This window comes from Hoplias malabaricus, chromosome 13 (genome assembly GCF_029633855.1).
Source record: "Hoplias malabaricus isolate fHopMal1 chromosome 13, fHopMal1.hap1, whole genome shotgun sequence".
NCBI classification, from domain to species: Eukaryota; Metazoa; Chordata; class Actinopteri; order Characiformes; family Erythrinidae; genus Hoplias; species Hoplias malabaricus.
The window spans coordinates 14,568,073-14,593,178 of record NC_089812.1 but is presented as its reverse complement, the minus strand read 5'-3'; the positions used below and the strand labels follow the sequence as shown (position 1 = coordinate 14,593,178).

Below are 25,106 nucleotides of genomic sequence, written 5' to 3'. Positions count from 1 at the left end.
CTAAATAGCTATATTTTTAGTTCGATAAACCATATATGTAATTAGGAATTACTATCAAATTAAGTAACAAAGAACAAAATCACTGATTTCAATTTCCTCTCAAAGCAGAACTTTATTTTTAATGACAGTTTCAGTATTTTTTAGACATGAAAATGCCTAAATGCCTAAATAGGACATGGTAATATAGAACAATAAATTATTTGTTAAAAACAGACATTGTTTACATCCTGAAGAAAGTCTGGGACCTGCTACTTTTCAGTCAGTTTTAGTTTGAGTGGCTACTTATTTCATTTTATTACTTCATGAAGTAGCCAAATATATATTTGAGTATATTTTAAGTGGCTTTATCTGCCTCTGATTCACTCTCAGTTGGTTTTACAGATTGAGATTTACTTAAAAAAATCTCAAAGTAGAAGGCTATGCTGAGGACACCGGGAAACATTACATAATACGAGATAAAACCTACAGACAGTTCCTTTAAAACCCAGAGAAAGGGGGAGAGTTCTATAGCTAAGTTCAGTGTAATGTATGTGTATGTGCATATTTGTATTCAGGTAGTGTTATGGGAGACTTATGCTATGCAATAAAGAACAGTGTGTTATGGAAAGTATAATAGTTTCAGCACTATAGGAGTGTGTGTTGTATGGGAGTACCTGTGAGGGATATGAGGCAGTGGGTTGGTGTTATGAGGACGTGGGCTTGGCATTAAGAAGCAGTGTTTTTGGTGTTCCCTCTATGGTGGTGTGATATATATATTGTGATTCTGTGTTGGGATTAGTTATTGAGTGCTATGTGGTGTGGGTTAGTAGTGTCGTGGACAATATATTAGACAATCCCATTGGTAAGGTCTTCAGGAACTGAACTGAAGTCCATAAACATTAACTTCCAAATGACAGTGGAATTGATCTTATGTTACATAGAGGTCCTGTATTTCTATATATTCATATATAAAAAAGCTGACAATATTTGGCCAATTTCTACTAGTCCTTTCATTATGAAAACCTAACCCCTCCCACTGTTTTCATCAGACTATGCCTTTAAAGCGTGTGAGGAGTTCGTTGGAGTGCGCGTGCTGTGAGGGGAGGGTCCAGTTTGGCCGCTCTGTGTTATTGCTCGCCTCCTCGTGCTCACTTGCAGAACTCGTTCAGGCGACTCGTGCTCGTGCATCTCTGTCCGCCCCCCTCCTCCTTAACTCTTTCGTCCCCCTGCTGCCCTCTGTCTCTCTCTCTCTCTCTCTGGTCCTGTGTCTCAACTGCGCACTCTCTCATGGCCTCGTGCGGGCAACCTAGGCTGGCGGAGGATCAGTTGCGCGTGCTGGAGGAGAACTTCATTAAAGTGACTAAACACCCGGACCAGACCACGCTGATGCTGATCGCCGCGGAGTGTGGGCTGAGTGAGGAGGAGACCGCGGTGAGTGTGTGCGAGCGCATCTGTGTTTGTGTGTGTGTGTGTGTGTGTGTGTGTGCCTGTATCCAAAGTCTATAGAAGTCATCGCATGTACAGACAGTCCAACGAATTTGTGAGTATGCTTGTGTATAGTCAATGGAAGTCCTTACAAGTGTAGAGGAATCAATACTCATGTAGGTTTTTGGTTTAGGTTTATCGCAGGTTTCGATAAACCAAAATCTGTGTGTATGTTTGTACAGTCTATGGGGGTCCTCACAAGTATAGAAAAACCAACGTTGCTGTATGTGAGCAACTGTCTATGGAGGTTCTAACAAATATAGAAAAAAGTCTCTCTCTCTCTCTCTCTCTCTCTCTCTCTCTCTCTCTCTCTCTCTCCCTCCATCTCTCTGTGTGTGTGTGTACTTGTCTTGCTATCCTCTTGAGGATCACTGTCCTCACAATGATAGCACAACTTGTAGAAGTGAGGACCTGAAAGCACTACTCGAATTTCGTTGTAAGTGAATGTGGAGAAGATTTAAATCAGAGTGATTTTGGACCATTTCTATTGGTTCTTTGGTGTCTTGAGATTATGACATCATAATCAGACAGTTTTAATGCAGAGTAATGTAGAGATAACAATCTTACTATACCCACCAAGCTCTTAATCATAAGATCATAATTTTGATTTGGGTCAAGTCTGTTGTTGTGAATTTGAAAATAAACTTGTGATAAATCAGCAATAAATAATATTGATTAAATATTATTGAGGGCACGCTCATCTAATTAGTTGTGCACTGATAAGAGGATGAGTCGTATTAATAAAGCAATAACCCTCAGCATAAGCAAAGTTATAAAACCCTGATCTCCAGTGCTGATGTACTGATGAATGTAAATATGTTAAAGACAGTCAAAGACTGATTTGCATATTCAAATTAAATCCTTACTCAACCTTTAATCAGGAGCTGTGTCCTTGCTAGATTTATAATGTAGAGCTCTGGAGTAGCCACACACTAGTCTAAAGTCACCCATTCTGTGTATAGTGGGGTATAGAGCCCCTCTAGCATGGGGCTGTTGAGTGATGTTCTCTGGAGTGACAGAGCTTCATCCAAAACCTCTGAGATGAGTTAGAGTGGTAGTTATGACCCAGAGCTAATCTGTACTTGACCTTAATGCTTTTTTTGTGGCTGAACGCCATGAAATTGTCACAGCAATGTCCCAACACCTAGTGTAAACACTTTCTACAAAGGTGGAGGATGTTGCTGCAGCAAAGTGACGTCAATAAATCCTAGATTTATATATTTTCTTTCATAACAAAAGATTTTATCTCCAAAAATGTCTGTAATGAATGCAACAACCATTAATGTGAACTCAGATTGGAGCATCTGTTGGTCCATTTGTCAAATTTTCTCATAGTGTTTATGGCATGTAGCATGATCCTAGACAATGAAAAACAACAATAACAGAGATACAATGTTTAGTACTAGCATTATAGATGTTCCTGCCATAACAAAACTGGCTGTGAGCTTTTTTGGGTGCCACAGGGAGTAACCTGCACGTTTAAGTGAGGGAGCCACACCTTCTCAATTGTTAGATTGAACATGTCCTAACAGCATTAGTCAGACCGAGTGGAAAGAAGACTCCTGTAAAATGTTTAAGATAGTCTAGATCACCTTAGGACCTCTAGACCACCTTAAATACTCATCTGAGTTTCCTTTAGGAAGCTGTAGGAAAAAACATGAAACAGTTGAGAACCCCGGAGTAGAGAGAATGCGTCATGGTTTGAATGTTTGTCCCAAACAGATGTCTTTGTCTAGACAGAAGATTCCTCTGTTGTTTTTGTCCGTTTTTGGTATAACACCTTAGTAACATCACTATAGCCTGAGAAGCAGTAACAAACATGTACAGCTAATGGTGGGCCATATGATAATATTAGTATTGTTATTAATATTATCTGTATTATTATTATTACTGCAGTATATGACATATGGTATGGTATGGCTCATAAAAGAGAAAGCCTGTAAACAACAAAAACCTGTACAGTTTAAGCAGTATTAAGTTCTTATAAAAAAGTTAAACAAGTGCAGAATTTGTTTGACTGAGGAGAGTTTTACACATCTGTTGTTTCTTACATTTTGGTGCCTCCATTCCACCTTAAATTGCAGCATGTTACAATTTAATGTGTCATAAATCACTCCCTATTCTCTGATCTCTGCATTACTCACTATATAGTACACTATTATAGGGTGCTACCACTGAATTCAGGAGGGTAGTAAACAACAAAACAGTGGATTATGGGTATCTGTTATATGCTTTTGTACATGGGTACTACTACTACTTTTTGGGAGATGTATTGAGTGCCCTGAAAATTGTCCACTGTGTTTTTGAACATCACTAACTACAAAATGGCGGAACCCAAAAACAGTGCTCTACATAGTCATTAGCACAGTTTTGGACACAGCAGTAAAATCATTAAAATAATTTAAGGTGGGATGCCAAATTTACATAACTGACCAATTTTAGCCTCAAATACCCTGGAATTAGCCATGAGTGTGTCATTGATGTTTGTCTGAGCAAAGAACTGTGCTGCATTTATGGTAGAACAAATTTTTTTGTCTGAAGAATAGGGCCGTGTTAAAATGTATTGAAAACTGTGTTAATAAAGTGTCTGTATTTGCTTTCAGTTTTGTTTTGTTGTACAATACATAAGCAGTAATGTTCTACCCAGTAACCACTCCTTTGAATTTTCTACTGCTTCAAATAATGAAGGAAGCTGATTGGACGTCAGCCCTTTATGACATCATCCTTTTTCATCCAATTCATTTCTAGCAATGATGTTAGATTTTCTCATACTAGCACTGCATAAAATGCATTCTGATTTTTTTAAACTGCTCTATTTGACACGAAACATCAGAAAAACAATGTATAGAAAAAATATATATACTACTTTATATTAAATAAATGTCCTCCACTGTTGTGATATAATTTTGTCCTGTCCCACAGCATTACCAACAAAATAATCAAATATATTTATTAGACAGTGGGTGGACTTTCTGGTTTGGCATGTGACATATAACACCGAAAATCCAGTCCAGTAGGTGTCACATGGACTAATTTCCAAAGCAAACTGACTTTCAGTAAAAAGCTCCTTCCTGCCTAGAGCACTGTATTTGAATTTTAAGAAACAGAAGGGTAGGTCACCAGATCCAAGTCCACCCAAAGTGCATACAAACAGACATGTGATCTTCAAGGGCTTCAGAAATGTTCCTCTTTCATGCTGTTAAACTGGTTCAACCTGCTTGGGTTTAATAAGAAAATCATGGCCATTGTTGATGGGTAAGGTTAAGAATGGGTGGAGTACAAGAGACAAATCTCTGACCTCATCCTGGGCTAATACACTCATGGATTTGCTTGTATTCATCATTTGTCATAGGGCAGATTTAGCTGCCCCGGGTCTTGTAATCTTCACTAGGATATGGAAGTCTAAAACAGGATTTGGGGTCAGTAAAGGTCAATTCTTTATTCACTGACATGGGATCAGATCCCTTTGTCCATTTGCGCTGAAGTGATTTTAGGGTTCTAGCGGGCTGTGTTGGAAATGGTCAGGATTTACTGGGGAACTCAAGAGTTATTAGTTAAAGTATTATCATTATATGACTTGATAATGTTAACTGTCCTCATGGCATCTTCCAATCAAGCAGTTTTCAAATATAAACTCCATTTTCTAGAGTTGTCCTTTCATACATGTAAGATACAGCTGGAGATTTTCCCTGTCAGATATGTTCTGTAGTTTCTAGATTAATGATCAAATGTCTGGACACATCTACACATGGGCCGTGTCTGTAAAGTATTTTTGGAGTTACAGTAATGCGATTGGTGCTGTGTAACTGTAGTGCTTTGAATATGAAAGAGAGAAATGATCTCAGACCTGTGTTTTTATCACTCTTTATGTATGTATTCACCACAAGGCACATGATGATTAGCTGTAGATCAGCATCCAGTAAAACACAGTCCAAACAACACAATAATGTTTAAATCATAATTGTGGTCACACCTCCTCTTTCTGACAAATAGCAAAGCCACTTTTTAACTCTGTATCATCTTCAAATACACACACAACCACACACACACACACGCATACTATAAACAAACATCCACTTTAAGCTGTTATTCTCTGGCTCTATTTTTTGAGGTGGTTTTCTTGCATGAAATCTCCCTGGTGGGCTGTTGGAGTAGATTTAGTAAGTGTGGGCTGTGGCTCCTAGACCTCAGACTCTGATTATGCAACTGTCAGCTTTCTCAGAGCAGTGTCTAAAGACATTTGTAGGGTCTGAAGTCACTCATTGCAGTGGCACAGTGACCCTAGACGCACCAGCGATGAGTTTGGTGTAATGTGTATTTGTTTGGTTTCAAAACAGTAGGGGTGGGCAAAATAGCCTAAATCACTGTGTGAGTAAAAATATGACTGTCAAGTTTTGACCCAGTGGGAAATCTCAGGTTTGACCACAGCAAATGCCAGGCATCCATGAGATTGTGACTTGTCTCAAGGTTTCTATGAGGGTCAAAAAGTCATCTCCCTCCCCTCCAGCCCTTATCCTCCAGCACAGTGCTAGTTAATGTGAGCATGTGTTAGCTAAGTTTCCTAAAAGCATCCCGGGGCTGAAATCAGTTCACCAGCTAGTTAGTGTTCTCCTCCAAGCGTGTTGAGCTCTCTAGTGAAGTGTATTGTAGTAGTTTAAAAGGAAAAGTGTCTCAGCTGAAATAGCAACTCCTAAAAACTGTTAGAATGTAATATGCATTTTAATATACAATATATAAAATGCAAATATATTTAGACATTTTGCTATTGTTTTATATGTTCTTTTATGCATTCAAATGGACACAATTGCACACGGGACAAGGCCAAACTCAACTGTACATCACCAACATTTACAAGCCTAACTTTAATATGTGTTCTCTCTGTCTCTCTTTATCTCTAGGAATGGTTTAGGAAGAGAAATGCTCAGTGGAGGCAAGCGGAGGGATTCCCTGCTGAATTGGGATCAGTAAAAGATTGAAGGAAGAAAGATGAAAACCTTCCCCTGGATCTCTCTTCCTTCTTCATCTTGTTCACTTTTCTGTTAATGCATCATTTGCCTCTCCTTTCTTTTTTCGTTCAGTCCATTTCTCCACTGTGTTTTCTGTTCATCCTTCCATCACAAGAAAACATCTCCACTTCCTTTCCCTCTGAGGACTTTGCGAATGATTGTTAACATCATGTTATTATTCTTTACTCTGGATCCAAGCTGTGTGGTTAGTCTAAATGTGAAAAGCATCTGTTTATGTTATTGCAAATATAATATAATCATGTTTACATAAATAAAATGTATATATGTGTTTCTAAAGAGACTTGTACCTGTCTGATGAATGTCATTATCTCAAAGAAGATGTCATTTTGAATTCTTCATGGTTGTAAAATCACAACAACAAATGGATTTACATTTGGCCTTGTATTCAGCAATTCATACTGAAGTGATGAAGAGTGTTGTTACTGCAGACAACCAAGAGTTATTAAAGTGGATTATGTGAAAAAACATTAAATATTGTTCTTTTCATTACTGTCAGGATGCAGATGTTCCATTGCTGCCTTTCAAAGGACGCAACCTAATGAACTAGTCTTCCAAATTAATTCATTAATTTGGTACCACTTTACAAAATGACTACACTTATAAAGCTTTATAAATGGTTTAAATGCCTGTTCACTACATGGATATTGATTTGGTTGTAAACACTTTAAAAGTAATTAACAGTCATTTGTATCTCAGAGATAGGAAGTGTGACAGTGACTTCTTTTTTGAAGTGAGACCTGTGAATGTGGATTGTGTCATTTCACATGTTATGGTACACCACATTATCACTGATATATAAAAAGACACTCACAAAACATTATCACAGATAAAAAGACAGTCAGTAAAAAGTCAGTTGGCGGTTGAGCCATTAAAAGGTTATTACCAAATATATGCTGAAACGGTTAATGTCGACTGTTGGAGAAACAACGTAAGGTCAGTATCTGGCAAGAATTGAACTGTGTAGATGGATTTGGGTTCACTATTTGGTAAATAACAGGTCACTGTTGCCCTTTCTATCTATTTGTTATAACTGAATATTAATAACTATCAATGTATTAACCTCACAATGAATAACTAAGTGTAGTCTTATTTTTAAATGGTACCAATAGTTTAATACAAGGATCAGTAATGCTACAAATAATTAGCAGCTAAATGTATTTTCTTATTTATATATTATATTTTTATTCTTATTAATTTGTTATAAATATGTTTTGGCTGTAATCAAATCCTTGTGATAGAATTACGTCTTTAGACCTAAAGATAAAACTAATGTAAGAATAGGTGTTTATTTTTTAATTAAGTGAAAGGCATTATTCTTTATATAAGAAAGAAAAAGAAAAGTGTAAAAAAGGTTACACAAAAATGTGGACCTTACAAAATGGGGTTTTGTTTGTGGGTGTGTATTTACACAACACTCTACTCACACAGATTTTAATGTGTGTGTGTGAGTGTTTGGGTCAGAGCAGAGGGGTGTGAAACTTGTCACACACCCAGGAAGGAAAAACAAACATGTTTATTTGAGTTGAACACAAATGCTGCACTGTTGAAAACCTGGCACTGTCTGCACACACACACACACACACACATGCAGGCACACACAATTTCTTTTGTCACCGTTCAAAAGTCAGAGAGACAACTCCCTTCATTTTCCTGTTCCTTAAATAAATCTGCAAAGTTCATTCGGTTATTTACAGCCCTCACTGCTCACTAGCAGCACTACGCAGACTCCCAAGACTCTCACCATTTTACACACAGAGCCACTGGTGTCTTAGAAATCATGTGATAAGAAAGTTACAGGAGAGATGTTATATTTGATTATATAAATATAAATATTTTAGACACAAATAGAGCTTTGTTTAAGTAGTTTGAGGAACAATTGGGTTGATTTGCATAACTTCTCACCATCCAACAACCAAGACATGCATGGTGTCGGAAATTTGCTTCATTATTTTCACACTTCTCAAACTACACCCAGATCCATTTCTGAAGATTGTGGGTAATCATGTGTGAAGGGTCATGAAGTGGTTTTGGAGCTCTGAAATCTGCAATAAGACTGACTCCTGGCAATAAGAGCTGAACTGGAACTGGATGATATGTACATGGCATTGTCTGTTGCTATGAGGAACCATCAGACTCTTGTGGAATCTGTTACTAAAGAGAATAGAGAGGAAGAGTGAGTGAGAGAGAGAGCGAGAGAGAGAGAGAGAGAGAGAGCGAGAGAGAGAGAGAGAGAGAGAGAGAGAGAGAGAGAGAGAAAGAGACGGAAAAGAACAGCAATTTGCAAAGTATTCAAGCCAAGAGGCAAGGTAGAAAGGACGATGGAAAATATGAAAGTATAAACAAAGAAAAAAGCCAAAAAAAAGGTAATAAAACAAAGACAAGTATCAAAGTAAGTTATTAATAAAAAGGACCAGAGAGTTATTTTTTGTGGCAATTGGACACGTCTTTTCACCCCTTTTGCTGATGTGTGACATTGGGTGTGTTGAATGTAAGCTCATACAGAGTCACATTGTATTGGTGATGCTTCTCTATAGAGATATTAAAGCTGTTTGTGTGCTATTGAACGTCTGTGTCCAGAATGTGAGCACGCGAAATGCTACAGTCTGCTTGCCAGCTGGTTGCAATGAGGAAAGAATTTGCATATGAATAGTCTGGTGAGCCTCTATCATGTCCATCTTACTTCAAACAAGTCCACTATTCACCACACACAACACTGAGAGTGTATGAACAGAGGAGTAAAGTGAAGAACACACTCCTAGTACAATGAACTCATACAGTGGTTAACAGTCACATTAAAATTCATTTGCATTCACAGTAGTTCAAAGTAAAGCAATGCCGATGGGATGCGACACGCTGGAGCAGCTGCACATGAGCTAGTGCACCGCATGCTCAAGGCCAAGTGTCAGAAAGAAGGCTATAAAACCACCAAGACCTGGCTAATGTCCACTGGAGTGATGAAGACTCATCCAGCCTCTTTGAGATGAGGTGTCTAACTAGTGTCTGACCTCACGTTACCTTTTGGCTGAATGCAATCAAATTCTCACTGCATTGTTTTAGTTTATAATAAAGGTGATGGATTCCCATGAGTTGGAAGAGTCACAGTGTCCACTACCTGATCTCTTTTTTGTGACTGAATGTAATGAAAACCTGACAGCAGTGTTTTCAGGAGGACCAAATATCTATAAATATATCTAAGGGCTCACAAAGCTTTGTGTATGTAGTGTACACGCGTACAGATTTGGAGCGAGCCTTCTGCGAAATGTCAGATAACAATTTCTCCCTCTCACTGAACATGTCATCAGCTGCTGATGGACCGAATGACCCCGGCTTGAAGTAATGCAGTTACATGTCACAGAGAATTGCTTCACGGGAACACTAATATACACACCCTTTGGCTGAAAAACAAGGGAACTTAGACTGTCATAAGGTCTAAATTTTGAAACACACTACACAACAGATAAAGTAGAAAATATCAGGCCTACTGGTTTCTGAAAGAAATAATAGCAGAAGCAAACCTTGCTATTGATGTAATCATCACTTATATAAATAACCAAAACTACTCAGGTGCCAAAGCTGCCCCCTTGTGGAGAACCTCAAGCCTGCTAAAGACGAGTGGGTGAGTTCTAAGCCGTGTCCATGAAATGCTTCACTGACAAATACAGGATCTCTTGTCTAGAGAAAAAGAAACAAGAGACATATTGAATCATAACAGAAGAGTAACATGTTAATAGACCAAAATGTAAAACATAAATATTAATTATTATTATTATAATCATACACAAGATAAGATGTTAAATATCCTATGCCAATCCATCAGAGCTTCATATAGGGGTCACCCCACTCTCTTCCTACCGGCAGCCACACAATTTCTATTGTTCCAATCCTACAGCTACAACCTAAGGTTGCTGTGGCCGTTTATGATCCAGTCAGCAACGAGCTACCCTTAACATCTATGATTACTCATTGAGCCCATCACATGAGAACCCAAACTACCCACTGCATCACTAGCTCTTCACAGGGGTCATCAGGTAGGCACCTCCCCTCATCAGTGTTTCACTGAATTAAGCCCACAATACCTCCAGAAGTCTGGTGTCCCAGACCCACTGCCCTACAAGCTAGCTGTACACTCCACTATGGCCTCCCTGTACCTAGCCCCACTGGCACCGTTAATGCATGCAATCTTTACGTGCTACACCACCAACAACCGCAACAGCACATCTACAGTGCATTAATATTAATATTAATATTAATAGATAGATATTAATAAGGATTTGTTCCCACTTTATTGCATTAAAAATTTCTTGAGAAGCTTTTAAACTGAAACATGTATGTGAGGATTTGATAGCATTCAGCCATGGCAGCACTATTAATGGGAGGTACTGATTGTTGGATATCTTTAAATCATCCAAAAAGTATTGCTCCTGTACTCAATAAAATGCTTCACGGTTTCAGGTCCCACATTACAGTTACTTGGCATTAGAGTTGGTGACCATAGCATTCCATTTTAATGTAAGATTCTCTATGCAGATTTACACACACTGTGTCCATTAATAGGTGTGTCTTAAAGCAGCCATGTTCACTGACTATAAAAGGTGTCTGAAAATGTTCTGGCATTAAAAGTATACGATAAAAACTCTGTGCTAGAGTCACATGGACATTCAAATTAATCGGAAAGGCATATGCTGGTAGTTTGATAAATCCTCTGTGTTCTCTGGCGCTGTTTCTTGAAAGGAGTCTGGAACGGTTCTGAAATGCCTGGAAGCTGGCGGTCAGCTTAAAAAAACCAACACTTCCAATTTCTCACACAAAACCTCCAAGTTAAAGTCTAACACATGATTGGAAAACCAGAAAGAAAAAGAGAGACAGAGAGTGGAAGCCCACTGGAGAGAACAGCATAAATACAATAACACACGGAAACCATTTTCTATGCGCATTTAATCTGCCCATCTCATTTTCTCTTCTTTTTCTCCCTCATTCCATTCTTTAACCATCCCAGGGATGTTACTGTAATAGTGCAGCCTCTCTCTTTCGCTCTCTCTTTCTCTCTACTGCTCTCTCTATATTGTCTTTATTCATTACTTATTTCGCACTCTCCTTATATTCACACTCTCTTTCTATATACTCACTTATCTCTCTCTCTCTCTCTCTATCCCTCTCTCTCTCTCTCTCTCTCTCTCTCTCTCTCTCTCTCTCTCTCTCTCTCTCTCAGAAGTAGCGGTAGTCTCTTGATGGGAGGTAGTCTTTAGTGAGGGTCTTGGGAGTGGAAAGCTCTCTCACTCGAGCGCTTGCTGTGGCCTTCTTCGCTCCTCGGGACACCTGAGGGCAAAAAAAAGATACAAGACAATGGATAGGCTTTAACTATTGGCATTTATTAATAATAATCTGCTAGTATGAGCATAATATTTGGAAACAAGTTATGAAACGTCGGGCACGGTGGCGCAGCAGGTAGTGTCGCAGTCACACAGCTCCAGGAGCCTGCTGGAGTGAATGTGTGTGTGTCTGTGTTGCCCTGTGAAGGACTGGCGCCCCCTCCAGGGTGTATTCCCGCCTTGCGCCCAATGATTCCAGGTAGGCTCTGGACCCACTGCGACCCTGAACTGGATAAGTGGTTACAGATAATGAATGAATGAATGAACTTTTAAATAATTACACAACAGTTTTATAACATGTACATTCAAACCTTATTCATATTTACCTTATAAAATATTTATACTGCATTTCTTATCTGCGATAAGGTTATTCCTTATTTATTAATCTGCATTATTAATCAGGGTTATGGAGGCCTCTAAAATGTAACTGCAATTTTTTATTTGAATAAATAAAACAGTATTGTATGCATTACATATTACAAACTAGACATCAACAGATCGTTTTAATAACAGTTTTCTTTCAAATCATTAGTCAGCGCCAATTCCACTGTAATAGCTCATTTACATTCCCCTGAACATACCAAATAAATCCAACCCAAGAAGTTGACAGCAAGCTGCTTCCCCTGAGAAACGCTGTATTTTTAAACTGTTGCTCACACAACACCACAGGAAGCTAAGCACGCTTGGAGGAGAATGCTAACTGCACAGATGTGCTATGTCAACCAGCTGCTAACCAACTAGCACTGTGTCTGTAATGAGGAGAGAGGGATGTCCGATCCAACTGATCTATATTGCCTTCAATCTGAAAAGTGATATAAAGGAAAAACCACACACTTGCACACAATATATTACAAATACCTAGACCGCACATTTTTTACTTTCTACTTCTTTCACCTACACACACACAGACAAATACACTCACAGACACACGCCCAAGCGCACACACTCTTTCTTACAGTGCTGATGGGGCTCTCTGGCTGGCCGTGCTGGAAGAACAGGCTGTTCTCTCTGAGTCTGGGTAAGCACAACTGCTCCAGCCGTGGTGTCACCCGAGCTGTTTTTGCTGCATAAGACACATGTGTTTCTACTGTCTGAAGCACACACACACACACACACACACACACTTAATGAAAATAACTGCACACATCCTCTGCAAGGTACAAGAATGATCTTCAATACTCAGCAAAAGCTTTAAGCACCTGAGACAATGAGAGTTACAAAAATAAAATAAAAAAAACATGCACACACAAGACACACACGAAAATAAATAAAAATTTTGTTCTTCACACTTGCTCACAACACAGTTACTACTTTTTATTAATGTAGGGAATGTTGCTTAGTGAAGCTCCAGGAGTGTAAAAGATTGTATCTGTGTGTATCTGACCTGGCGGTTGCCCCTGAAGTCAGGGTGTGTTGTTTTGGGTCGTGAGAGCTGGAGGATGCGAGGAGAGATAACGGCATTCTGCACCACAGGACTGATGTGCCACACTGGACAACTGTACTCACAAATGTCTGAATGAAGGCGGCTAGAAACACACACACACACACAGTAAGGCTATGGTAAACCTGAATGCACATTAAGGAACGTTGTTGCATTATTTACATTCGTAAATCACTCTTACAGCACTGTCCTGAAATCAAGAGGGGTGGGGGTTATTGTCCTACCCTCTTTCAAAAGTTACATAGTGTCGTTTCTACAGTGCTGAACCTGGAGTAGCAAAAACAGAGGCACTGTTCTCCCTATTACAGCTCAGTGGGGCATCACAATGATTTAAAGCTGTAGATTTAAGGTTAAATATTACCTAGTGTTCCTTTAATAATTTATTATAATATTTTGGAGTTCTAATATCAACACAGCACTTTCAATCCGGTTCAACTGATTATAACTAACCTGAATATCTGGAAAAGACATTTTTCACAGCACCTACTGCCAGGCTGCTCAAGCTTTAAGGAAATATCCAGTTCAATGCAATAAATTTAATCAGGAATTTCAGTTTAACAGCAGACAAAAGAATTAAGCAGAGATCGTTCTCCTCCAAGCGTGTTGAGTCCAATGCTATTGCTTTAGCAGCAGTGGGAAATGCTGCCAACATTTGGTACTTCTGAGCTGGAATATGTTTTTGTAACTAATTGAAGCTTTGCAGGTTGTCAGCTCAACATTTCTCCCATGGTAAACTATACTATTTCTGGAAATTCTTCATTGAAAACATCTTCAGGCTCTTAGAGCTCAACGATATCCATTTTTAGAACGGGTACCATAACAACACAGCCCTCTTAATGAGTCCTTATTATCTGTTCAATAGCTCTTAGCTGCATCTGGCCTGAAACACATCAAGAGATCAAGAAATCCCTGCTGTCTGCAGCCCATGTGTTTCCGACTAAAACTTATTACATAACACAAAACCATAGAGCCACAGATCAGAGGAACACTGTTCTGAGGCTACTGCAGATGTCGGGTGCAGATTGAACTAAACACAGCGGCTGATGGAGGCTGAGGTTGCTTAAGGATCTGAATCTTCAGCACATTGTTTGGATTTCTGCATACTGTGCATTTATATTACACTGCAGCTGAAAGCTACTTCTTATCACTGCATCTTAAACAGTGGAGGAAGGTCAGGTGCAGAAGCCTGTGTGGAATTTCAACTGAAATATTAGTGTGGTGAAGAGTGTCAACATATTTGAAATATTATAATGCAGTAAACACCCAGGATTCTACATTTCAGTTAAGTTTACCGTAGGTTTTATCTAAATTAAAAAGTATTAATAGTCAGCTTGTCCCCTCTTCACTGCAGTAACAGCTTCTACTCTTTTTGGATGGCTTTGTAATACAAACATTGCTGTGAGGGTCTGATGACAGTTAAGCGTTGGTTGGGTAGTGAGTGTATCACAAAGGCCACTTCAACTCTTTCTAAATATAAAGGATGTAGCAGCACCATTCCAGAGAACTATGTTCCACTGATTCACAGCCCATTGCTGAGGGCTTTATATTCCTTCAGCCCATTTTCCTGCTTTTCTGTGGGAATACGCTCTATATGCATATTTTAACAGCTATGTTTGAAATGGATGAACCATTATTATTCATAAAGTATATATAGTGTACATTGATTTTTTTCCCAAGTGATGTAAGATGACACGGTAAAGTTCTTGTTGGATAGTGATAGAAGATTTATGAAACTTAATCTGCCACGGACTGAAGCAATCCAGACTCAGAGAGATCTATTGTATCCTCTTCCCTTTTTGTGTCTTCCCTTCCTCCATCACTGTCCCTTACTCTTTCCCTCCTTCATATTTCCTCCTCTTCTTGGTCTACTGAAATAACAGATGTCAAAATATTAGCCTCTCCTCTGGAGACTCTAATTTTAGATGCTGGGGTTCAACTGGGGTTTCTCATGAGGGTTTGAAACTTGCTTTGCCTTCTTCGATATCAAAGATCCTACATAAGCCAATGGGGTGAAAACTACAACAGTTCCTGCCTTCTTAAAGGGGGTGTGCCTCCTACCGTATCCCAGGGCAACAACAGCAGAAAGACCTGACAGCTGCTGAGCAGACCCGAAATCAAAGAGGTTTTTATTAACATTAGCTGATCTGAAATGGCATGTTTAGACTCGGATGGCCATAACATCCTAGAACTATCAAAAACAGCCGTTACGTTCACTCTCATCATCGCAGGGATTATAATAAGATCTGAAGATATGTGAAATGGGTTAAGTTTCCTGTTGATGTGAATGAGACTTGGATCTGTGCTCTTTTTGGGATTGAGTCCTCTCTCCATCCTGTTAAAAATATGTGACCTGGCAATTTTTTCTTTTCTCTGTAAATGTATTGTCTCTGCATAAAAATACAGCCGGTTGTGTACTTACTACTAAAGCCAACTAGCCTTTGAGAATATTGAGTGTAGAATGTAGTACAGTTTCAAGAGTCAGTTTTGATTACACTCAAATCCACAGCACACACTGACAACCAGATGATTTTGAGTGTGGTACTTATGGACGCTACTGTCCCACAACTAAAAGGAGCAGCTACTCACATCTGGAAATGGCTAAGAGGATGTTACTGGAATTTATGAGCAAGGTTAAAAACAAAGCAGGACTCTTCTAAGGGAGTGTCTATGGAAGTTATAAAAATGTAAAAAAAAAATATATGTTCCAATGTTGCCTTGTGAGTTTCAGCTTGGAATGATTTGCATTGTCATGGCAACAATTCATGACTTCCTGTTAAAAATGGTGTATTGTTTATGATGCTGCCACAAGGAATAATAATTACTTTGAAATGTCTTCATTATAATCTTGATTATAATTTTATGATATTTTTTATGTACTCATGGTTTTTTATATTTTTATATATTTTTTAAATTGATTAATTAAATGGATTAATTGTTGTCCAAATAAAAATATTCATTCATTCGTTATCTGTAAGCGCTTATCCAGTTCAGGGTCGTGGTGGGTCCAGAGCCTACCTGGAATCATTGGGCGCAAGGTGGAAATACACCCTGGAGGGGGCGCCAGTCCTTCACAGGGCAACACAGACACACACTCACATTCACTCACACCTACGGACACTTTTGAGTCGCCAATCCACCTACCAACGTGTGTTTTTGGACTGTAGGAGGAAACTGAAGCACCCGGAGGAAACCCACGCGGACACAGGGAGAACACACCAACTCCTCACAGACAGTCACCCGGTGCGGGACTCAAACCCACAACCTCCAGGCCCCTGGAGCTGTGTGACTGCGACACTACCAGCTGCGCCACCGTGCCGCCAAATAAAAATATGTATCTCCAAAATAGGAACTTTGTAGGAGAAGAAGAAAAAACAGCTTTCAGTGGAAGTCAGTGTAAAAAAGATTTTATTCCAATCATTCTGGAGCATTTCTATCTATCTACAAAAAAAGGAGATTTTTTTTTGCTTTGAACAGCGACAATATTCTCTTTAGCGTTAGTGTGTGGGACACAACTTAGACACAGTGCGTACTTGACTGGTCTGGTATGATGTTATTTTATGTGACCTTTTACCTCACTTCCTGGGGATTCCTGGAGCGGACCCTCGGGGTCGACAAGCGGACGGCCTGCTGGTACTGCTCACGAGAGGAAGGGCGGGTGGTCTTATTTGCCCCTCTCTCCTTCTCCTCCTCTTCCTTCTCCCTTTTCCTACAGGAAGAAGAGAGAGAGGATGTCTAGAGCCTGTGACTAAATCCGCCTTTTCAAAAAACAACAATAGGATGAGCAAGAGTGTAAACACACACACAAACACATACACTGAGGGGGTGGGGGGTACGGAAAAAACACAACATGTTTACTCCGCTGTGGCACACATTTCTCTTAATATGATTGATTTTATAGATTCTGCGAGATTCTGTTGTGACAGATCACAGATTCCAGTTTCCTCATTAACTTATAAGGGTTTTACAGCTCTGAATAATCTGCGTAACATGGATCAGAAACAGCATCCACCTGGTGGTGGAAGGAATCAGCAATAAATCATAACCTTTACCTGAGCACCTGCTGATGGAGGGCAGAGAAGTCTTTTTTGTGTTGGGCCAAAGCCTGAATTCTCAGGGTCGGAACGGCAGCTACTGCAGCAAAGGACAGCGGCCATATTGTCTCCTGGTTCCCCCAGGTCAGTTTCCTGCTGCGGCAATAGAGATGGCCACATGATGACTAAAATCAATCATGTATCATTTATTCTTTATCTATAAACAGTTTATTCTGTTTAGGGTTGCAATGAGTTCAGAGCCTTCCTGGAACGCATTCTGGACAAGGGGTCAGGGCATTCACCCAGACATTCACACACATGGACATTTCACACATTCACCCCATCTGTCACACAGCCAATCCAGCATATGCTTTAAAATTGTGGGTGGAAACCCACACAGACACAAGGAAAACACAACAAACTCCTCACAGACAGTGACCTGAAGTTGGAAATGAACCAACATCTGTGTGACAGCGCCACCTCCTGTTGGGTCACAGTGCCATCCATATACATCAATCAATAACAATTAAATTCTCTCTCTCTCTCCCTATATATATATATATAAGCTATCTAGATTTCAGCAAGAGAAAGACAAACACAAACTGTACAGCAACAACTGGGCTAATGCAGGGGTGTCCAAAGTCAGGCCCCCGGGCCAAATGAGGCCTGCTTTAAGACTTTAATTGGCACGCAGCTTCACTTTAAAGAACACATCATTAGTGGCTCGCTGGCACCTGGCAGTTTTTTTCTTTGACCTGATGGTGGCAGCAGTGCGCTGATGTATAGGATATTGCACCACTGTGTTAATGAAATAAGCTAAAAGTACACGCCATTCATTTCTCTGAGCTAGCAAAGTAATTCACAGAACGATATTAGGTGATGGCTGCAGCAAAAATACATAAATAAAATAAAATAAATAAATAAATAAAAAACCCTGCAAAGTTGACAGTGAGAACTGAAGAGGGTAAAATGTTGGATTTTACATTCTTTTGAAATCCTACAGCAGTTAATACTCTAAAATGAAATTCAGTAGTTAATTTACAGCTGTAAATATATGTTTTTCATATGTTGAACACACTCATAAATAATTTATGAATAATATACTTAAGAATTTTGATATGATCCAGTTCAGCTCCCTTTGAAAAATATTTGGACACCCCTGAGCTAATGTCTCAGAATGTACACATACAAGGTGGGTGTGTGTAACACATTTGACTGTAAGTGGTCACAGTTCTGAAGAAATATTTGACAACCCTTACCCAGGAGTTGTGGCCCAAACTGTTTTTGATTCCTTGTGTTGAGCGAGCTGCAGAATTCTGTGGGTTGTCATAAGCACACTTTACCAATTTCAATATATAAACTTCAAATATTCAACACAATTTACACCAGGAAGTACACAACAATGTGATCCAATATCATGTGTGTGTTTATTTTACCTGTCGGATGTTCTAAACTCCCCTGAAAAGAATAAAAATATGCATAAAATGTACTGATGTACTAATAAACAGATATGTATACAATGCCAGACACAGTGTAATTACCTGTTCTCACCATCGTACACAGGTGAGACCCCTCCAGGTGGCAGTGCTTTGCTTATGTCATAGGTTTCCACAGGAACTGTTCCCTCAGCAACATGTCACATGACTCCCTTTGGAAACACAGCCAGGACACGGGGCCTCAATACGTCTGTCTAAGCACTGACCTTTAGTCGTGAAAGACTATAAAATAACAACCTCACAGTTTACTATCTGGCTAAATACAAATAGTTGAAGAGGGTGTGTGTCCTGATGTTTTCCCTGATTTCAACTTAAAATAAATAAATACATAAATAAATAAATAACTTAAAAAAAGGAAAGACCAAATCTGTTTCCTTTTTGTTAGGCGATATTCCCTGAACAGCTCCAAATCCTTTCAGACCCAGTGTCGCATTGGAAAAATGGATAGAAATATAGTTTTTTTTTAATAATGCAAAATTATACATTTTTTTTGCTGTTTTTAAAATTAAGGTTTAAAGGACCGTTTATATGATGAGGAACATTTAGGTGTTTGATCAGGGGAGTATTCCACAAGGCAGGATTTGTCAGTTAGCCAGTTAGCTTTGGGAATCTCACTCTGCTCTGTCCTTATTGGGCAGGGTTATCTGACCGAACTTGGATGTTTTTTACATCAGTGACCTTATATGTATACTTCTCAAAAATATCTCCTAAAAAAACAAAACATAGTAAAAAATTATGCATAAAAAAATAAAAAATATTATATGAATATACTCACTAAAGTGCAATGTGACAACAGTATATTACAATATCTCCATATAGTCCACCACCACAATAATGGAACCACTGATAAAGACAGGGAAGGTGCAGGCCTACGCCATCTACTGATTCAAAATACTCACTGCACGCTAAGGGGTTTTTAATATTTAGTATTTTTTTTGATAATCAAAAACCTTTATTGCTTTATATTAACAAATGTATTGCTCCAAATGGAGGTAACAGCAGGTAAGCAGAACACAGAAATCAAATATTCAGACTCTAAAACATCCATCAACTGACTGAACTATAATCACACATTAAATACAGATACTGTCTTAACACAGGGACAGATACTGAACAACATTTTAAATACCAAAGCAGACGCTTCTCTCAAAACACAGTAGTAACCGAAAATGCAGGTCTTTGGCATCCTTCTCCAAATGCTCAACATTATTTAAATCATTTTCTTTCAAGACAAAATAATGACAAATATCTCTCAGACAAAATGTACATGATACAAAATAATAGCTCCAAAGCATTCCCTATTGCTAACAGAATATGAATAGACATCAGTCAGCAGTATGCAAAACTAATGAGCTTTCTTCACTGTTAGCCATATTAGCATATTTGTTCGAGTTTTGTTAAGGTACCATATAAATAATTTTGGTGACCAAGGACCCTGAATTTAAAGACATTCAGATCTGTACATGTGGGCAACAAAAAACATGGTCTAGATAAAGTACAGTGTTTCTTTTCTTGAGTAAAAATACAAATAATCTCTTTAAAATCCTTGATTACTTGTTAACAGAAATTGTAGAATATTGTTTAAATAAACAAATCCAGTAAAGGACCCAAATAGCCAATCCTTTTATTACTACTTGATTTTGCAGTCATACAGGTCTCCTTAAAGGATGCTGGTGATCAAACAATAGCTACAACATTTAAATACTTCAGTGCATTCACCAGTACATATTGTACTCAAGTAGTATTTTGACTTTTACTCAAATAAAGAACTCCTGTACTTTATCCATCCCTAGTAACCAGTCAGGATATTGCTAATGTTGGACACTAGGCTGAAACTTCAGTCAAGCTGGAGTGTTGTTTTTATGCTCTGTTGTTGTTCATCAACTCGATGATGAGGTCTCGTGCGTCCTGCACGCCAACGTTAGTCTCAGCTCTGCCCTTCTGAACCTGCGTCCCCAGAACACACAGTTTACGAGCTTCACCCACGGAGTCCAACGCCAAACACTCGTACATATCCGTCACTCCATAAGCTCCTGGGACATCCTGGTAGAGAGGGAAAGAAAGAGAGAGAAATGGAATGAGAAGGAACAGAGAATATCACAAGAGTGTAATGGAGAGTGATATGGAGACACAGACAGAGACAGAGACAGACAGAGAGAGAGAGAGAGAGAGAGAGAGAGAGAGAGAGAGAGAGAGAGAGAGAGAGACATTAAAATGTGCTGGCACTAATGGACAGCATGAGGGGATTAGTCTGGACACAACAGCACCTGTGACCTCAAAGTCTTTAGCTCTGGCATCAACCCTGTTTTCGAAACCTTTGTTGAGCTCACAGTCATTAATTCTTGGCAGCAGGAAAGAAATCAATTTGCTGAAAAGTTATTTTTGAAAATATACTGATTTGTGGAAAGAAAATAAAATAACTTCATATTTTCAAGTGCTTTTGTGACTGTTTGGGATCGGAAACTCAAACACTTGAAAACTCTTAACTGTCACTATTAATTACTAAAGTGTCAGAAACAAAGACTCTGACACAATGAAAAGATATTGATGATGATGTTCTCAGTATGGCACTCTTAAAAGTATATTTTATATCATTCATTGAGGAGAATCCTTCAGCTCCTGAAGTCTTGAGCCTCAGAACACCAGTTTATTAATATTTCAGTTGCTTGTGTACTATGTGTAATGATGAAGGTGGCAAACTAACCAAATGACCCAGCCACATGTTTACGGCATTATTAATGTCTGCTCACCTGTTTGTTTGCCAGCAGGACCAACGGTAGGTAGGGATTGACAGCGAGCAGCCGGTGCAGGTGGGTTTTAGCCAAAGGAAAGTGGGCAGGGTCAGCTGAGTCCACTACAAACACCAGAATTCGAGCCTTCTTCAGGTACCTCTGCCAGTAATCTCTTAGCTTCTCCACACCTCCAACTACAGAACAGCGAAAAGTCTAGTTAGATATCACTTTACCGGGTAAGTTTTGCTAAAACTTTACCATGTCAAAAATATCGGTACTGCTCAGGTCCGTCGTGGTACACACTGTGGACAAAACATTGTGGTAAAGTCTGGGCCAAGTTCCTATTATCGAGAGTGTATGGTGGCAAGCTTTGACAGCTTCTTTACCACTGAGTTATCTCAGGCTAATCTCAGTGTAACCTGTAGTACACAGTCATTACACACACAGTTATGACAGAAAACAGTTGATAGCACTCTTCTCTTTGTCATAATTCATTAAATTACCAAACACCTACATATTATTGACATAAACCTATATTTAACTCCATAAACAAGTATAGGTCAAAGCTGTTTTACGCTACTAAAGGCTATGACAATTGCTACGTGCTGTAGTGGTGATGTCATTCCCTCAGAACCCATTTCTTCAAAGCCTACATTACGCCTCCTAATCCAGAATTACTTCTGAAATTAAGGGTAGTTTATAGGAGTTTGTCCAGTGTTTGCAGTAATGGCTTCGACTCTTCTGGGAAGGCTTTACCCTAGATGTTGGAATTACACTCAGTCACAACAGTATTAGTGAGGTCACGGTGGAGAATACACTTGTCCCACACTTGGTTTTGCGCAACGTAAATTTGGAAAGAGATTTTTGAGTGTACAGCTCAATGTCTGTGAGCAATGGGCTGAATACTTCTGGGGAAAAAAAAGTGAATATTTAGAGCGGAGTCTGCTTATTTAACTGTTTTTGCAGATTCAGCACACCTGACTTTGTGTTAAAAATAGATGTTTAGAGCAGGGCAATCACTGCTATATTATTCCATGCCCGTGGACTTGAGAAATGCCTTCCTTCACTAAATAAATCAGGCTTTAATGAACTTCAAGGTTCAATTTTGTTAAACCTAGAGTATGTTACAACATACAGTCAATGGATTTGGACCAATCAGAGTACATACTCTCAAGAAACTCGATTTGAAGGTCCTCCTTGTTGATGGAGACGGCATTGAAGCCCTGAGTGGTCGTGACATCCTGCTCCAGGCTTCCTGTCGCAAAGCAGTGTAGAAGACTGGTCTTCCCTGCACCTTCCAGACCCAACACCAGCACCTGATTCCCAGTCTCCTGTGGCTACCACACACATAAACAAACAAGGCTTCATTGGGAAACAACACAGCTGGAGCAAAGCCCATAATGAAGAGTGACAACAATGACAAGGCACCAGCGTGCTGTCTGATGCCCTGAGCTTATTACAGTCAGTCACAGCGTGTAAGCCAACGTAAGCCCAAATACAGACTCTGCAGGTTGTTACAAGTCTTCTACCTGTGAAAATTAAGCTTTACACGTTGTTAACATGTCAGAGTGGTGGTTTTCGTATGACAAAGGATGTAATATGAGCGAAATATGCAGTCAAGGTCATGGCTGACAGTCTCAGTTGGGTGGTTTCAGACAGGGGGACTCTTACGCCACAATCCTGAACCAATCCTGGCAACTTGCAGGGCACAGCATTCAAACTTCAGGCGTGTGGATATAGAGAGTAGGACTTACTGCATATTCATAGATTTTTGTACTGGATTTAGGTGATTCATAAATAATTTATAACAATATCTCAGACAACTTTAAGGATTTACAGGATATTTCTCTTGCCTATGCATTTTAAATATGATTTTGATGAGCTAAGAGGGGTTTAATCGATTATCAGAGGGAGACTTTAAAGCATTTTACAGGCCATTAGGCACAATATATTATTCTTTCATGATCTTTCAACAAGAAACATTCATTGATTTTCAGTATTGAATGTGTTCACCTTTTGACAGGATTCATTTCCTTTAAATCTGCAGGGTAATTTTTTCCACAGCTCTAAAGTTTATATTCTGCTCCTCAGGTTCCAAGTAGTGTGTAGCTAGGCTACAGTGGTTATGCTCCTTATTTAGTCTAGATAAACAAAAGTAGCTATAATCTAAACTGTAACTAATAAAGGGGCTTTAACCACAACTCTATACCGACTACAACCCGAAATGCAGCAGTTACAACCAACGAATGCTGACAGAAGCTTTTACAACTGTAAATTAAGCAGTTTTAACTCAAACTTTAAGCAGTTCGAACCACAAATACCGTCGTTATAACGTTGACTACAGTCTGTTCATCCAGCACTGTTAGGGTTAGGGGGCAGACATAAGTCTAAATATAGTAACGAAAGCATATAAACGCACTCGTAACCTCAATGGAGCAGTTATAAATCTCTGTAAAATCGTTTTTTAACCGGACAGTGGTGGTATGTCCTTTAGTTGTGTGAACTGTTGGATTGTGGAACTGAAGAAAACAAACCTTGGACGGTGTTTGTGGAGTGTGTTTGCTGCACTCGGCCCTCGTTTCTTTCCCGGTGTTTTTTTCCTGCTTCTCCGTGTTTAAAAGACGAGGAACTTTCCTAGGTTGGTGTCTTCTCTTGGTTTTTACTAAAGTCCAGGCGATAAACGCGAAACCACCGGCCACAGCGAGAGCGGCTCCGAATAAACCAGCTTCCCTCAGCCCCGGCATGATTTTAGACGAGGGCTTTCTGTCTCAAAACACAGAAATGACTCTGTTTATCTTTTCACAAAATCGCCGCCATGACGAGGAGGCGAGAGCTTTAACAGAGGATCCACAAGTGGATTAAACCCGATGCTTTTCTGGTGTTACACCCAAATGTGTGGCCGTCTGAATCGTGCTTCCAACAGAGGGCGCTCTTCGACACATTCTCACATACCAAGACCCATAAGAGTGACCCAAATAATTTAATCAGCGATACGATACAAATACTGAACTATACCGCGGTTATTGTACGTTTGTACGTTTAAATGAAGCCTATATTGTCCAAACACTGACCTGTAGCTATTTTTATGATTTTTAATTTATAATTAATGTATCATGGTGCTGTTAACCAGAGTGATATATATTGAACATGCAACCTACATACAGCCTTAAATAAATAAATTAATTAATTAAAACACCTAGCTCAGAACTTATTCAATTTAGGGGGGATATACATTTGTGAGACTTACAATGACAGAGGATCACCACAAAATTCAAAAACACCATTTTCATTAAAAGCTAAAGTAGGCCTGCATCACCAATGTACTCCTACCTGCTAGTCTCTAACCTGATGTTACCTCACTGCAACTCAGCCTTGGCCAAACCACGGCTCATCAATGCAAGAGGCAGCCAGGTTCACTTCCTGGAAGTTTAACCAGCATTTTAAGTGCTTCCCCCTCAGGCGACAAGCAGCTGTGTGGTCAGCACATGTTCCAGCGCTGTGTGGTAGGGTTCTGTCATCCTCGGCTGTCTACTGGACCAACAGCTC

General features: G+C 39.4%; 3 protein-coding genes across 4 annotated transcripts; 1 reads left to right on the top strand and 2 right to left on the bottom strand.

Annotated features, from left to right (window-relative positions):
• The first annotated feature begins 1,055 nt into the window (after positions 1–1,055).
• hopx (HOP homeobox) lies at positions 1,056–6,943 on the top strand. The gene is made up of 2 exons (XM_066642578.1): positions 1,056–1,410; positions 6,363–6,943. The coding sequence occupies exons 1-2, from the start codon at positions 1,267–1,269 to the stop codon at positions 6,438–6,440; spliced, it is 222 nt and encodes a 73-aa protein (XP_066498675.1). The 5' UTR covers positions 1,056–1,266; the 3' UTR covers positions 6,441–6,943.
• A 3,084-nt stretch (positions 6,944–10,027) lies between these two features.
• LOC136664342 (sperm microtubule associated protein 2-like) lies at positions 10,028–19,069 on the bottom strand. 2 transcript variants are annotated; one of them, XM_066641473.1, is made up of 9 exons: positions 18,874–19,069; positions 18,769–18,790; positions 18,592–18,648; positions 17,351–17,488; positions 16,873–17,007; positions 13,245–13,386; positions 12,817–12,951; positions 11,618–11,807; positions 10,028–10,163 (listed from the first exon to the last, which is right to left on the bottom strand). In XM_066641473.1, the coding sequence occupies exons 1-8, from the start codon at positions 18,884–18,886 to the stop codon at positions 11,697–11,699; spliced, it is 753 nt and encodes a 250-aa protein (XP_066497570.1). In that variant the 5' UTR covers positions 18,887–19,069; the 3' UTR covers positions 10,028–10,163; positions 11,618–11,696. The 2 variants fall into 2 exon arrangements, with proteins under 2 accessions (XP_066497570.1, XP_066497572.1); XM_066641475.1 differs by having other exon boundaries at positions 17,351–17,485.
• A 623-nt stretch (positions 19,070–19,692) lies between these two features.
• Positions 19,693–24,495, bottom strand: arl9 (ADP-ribosylation factor-like 9). Its single transcript, XM_066642325.1, has 4 exons — positions 24,095–24,495; positions 22,729–22,897; positions 21,579–21,754; positions 19,693–20,871 (listed from the first exon to the last, which is right to left on the bottom strand). Exons 1-4 carry the CDS (start codon positions 24,302–24,304, stop codon positions 20,689–20,691), a joined length of 738 nt encoding a protein of 245 aa, XP_066498422.1. The 5' UTR covers positions 24,305–24,495; the 3' UTR covers positions 19,693–20,688.
• Positions 24,496–25,106: the final 611 nt, after the last annotated feature.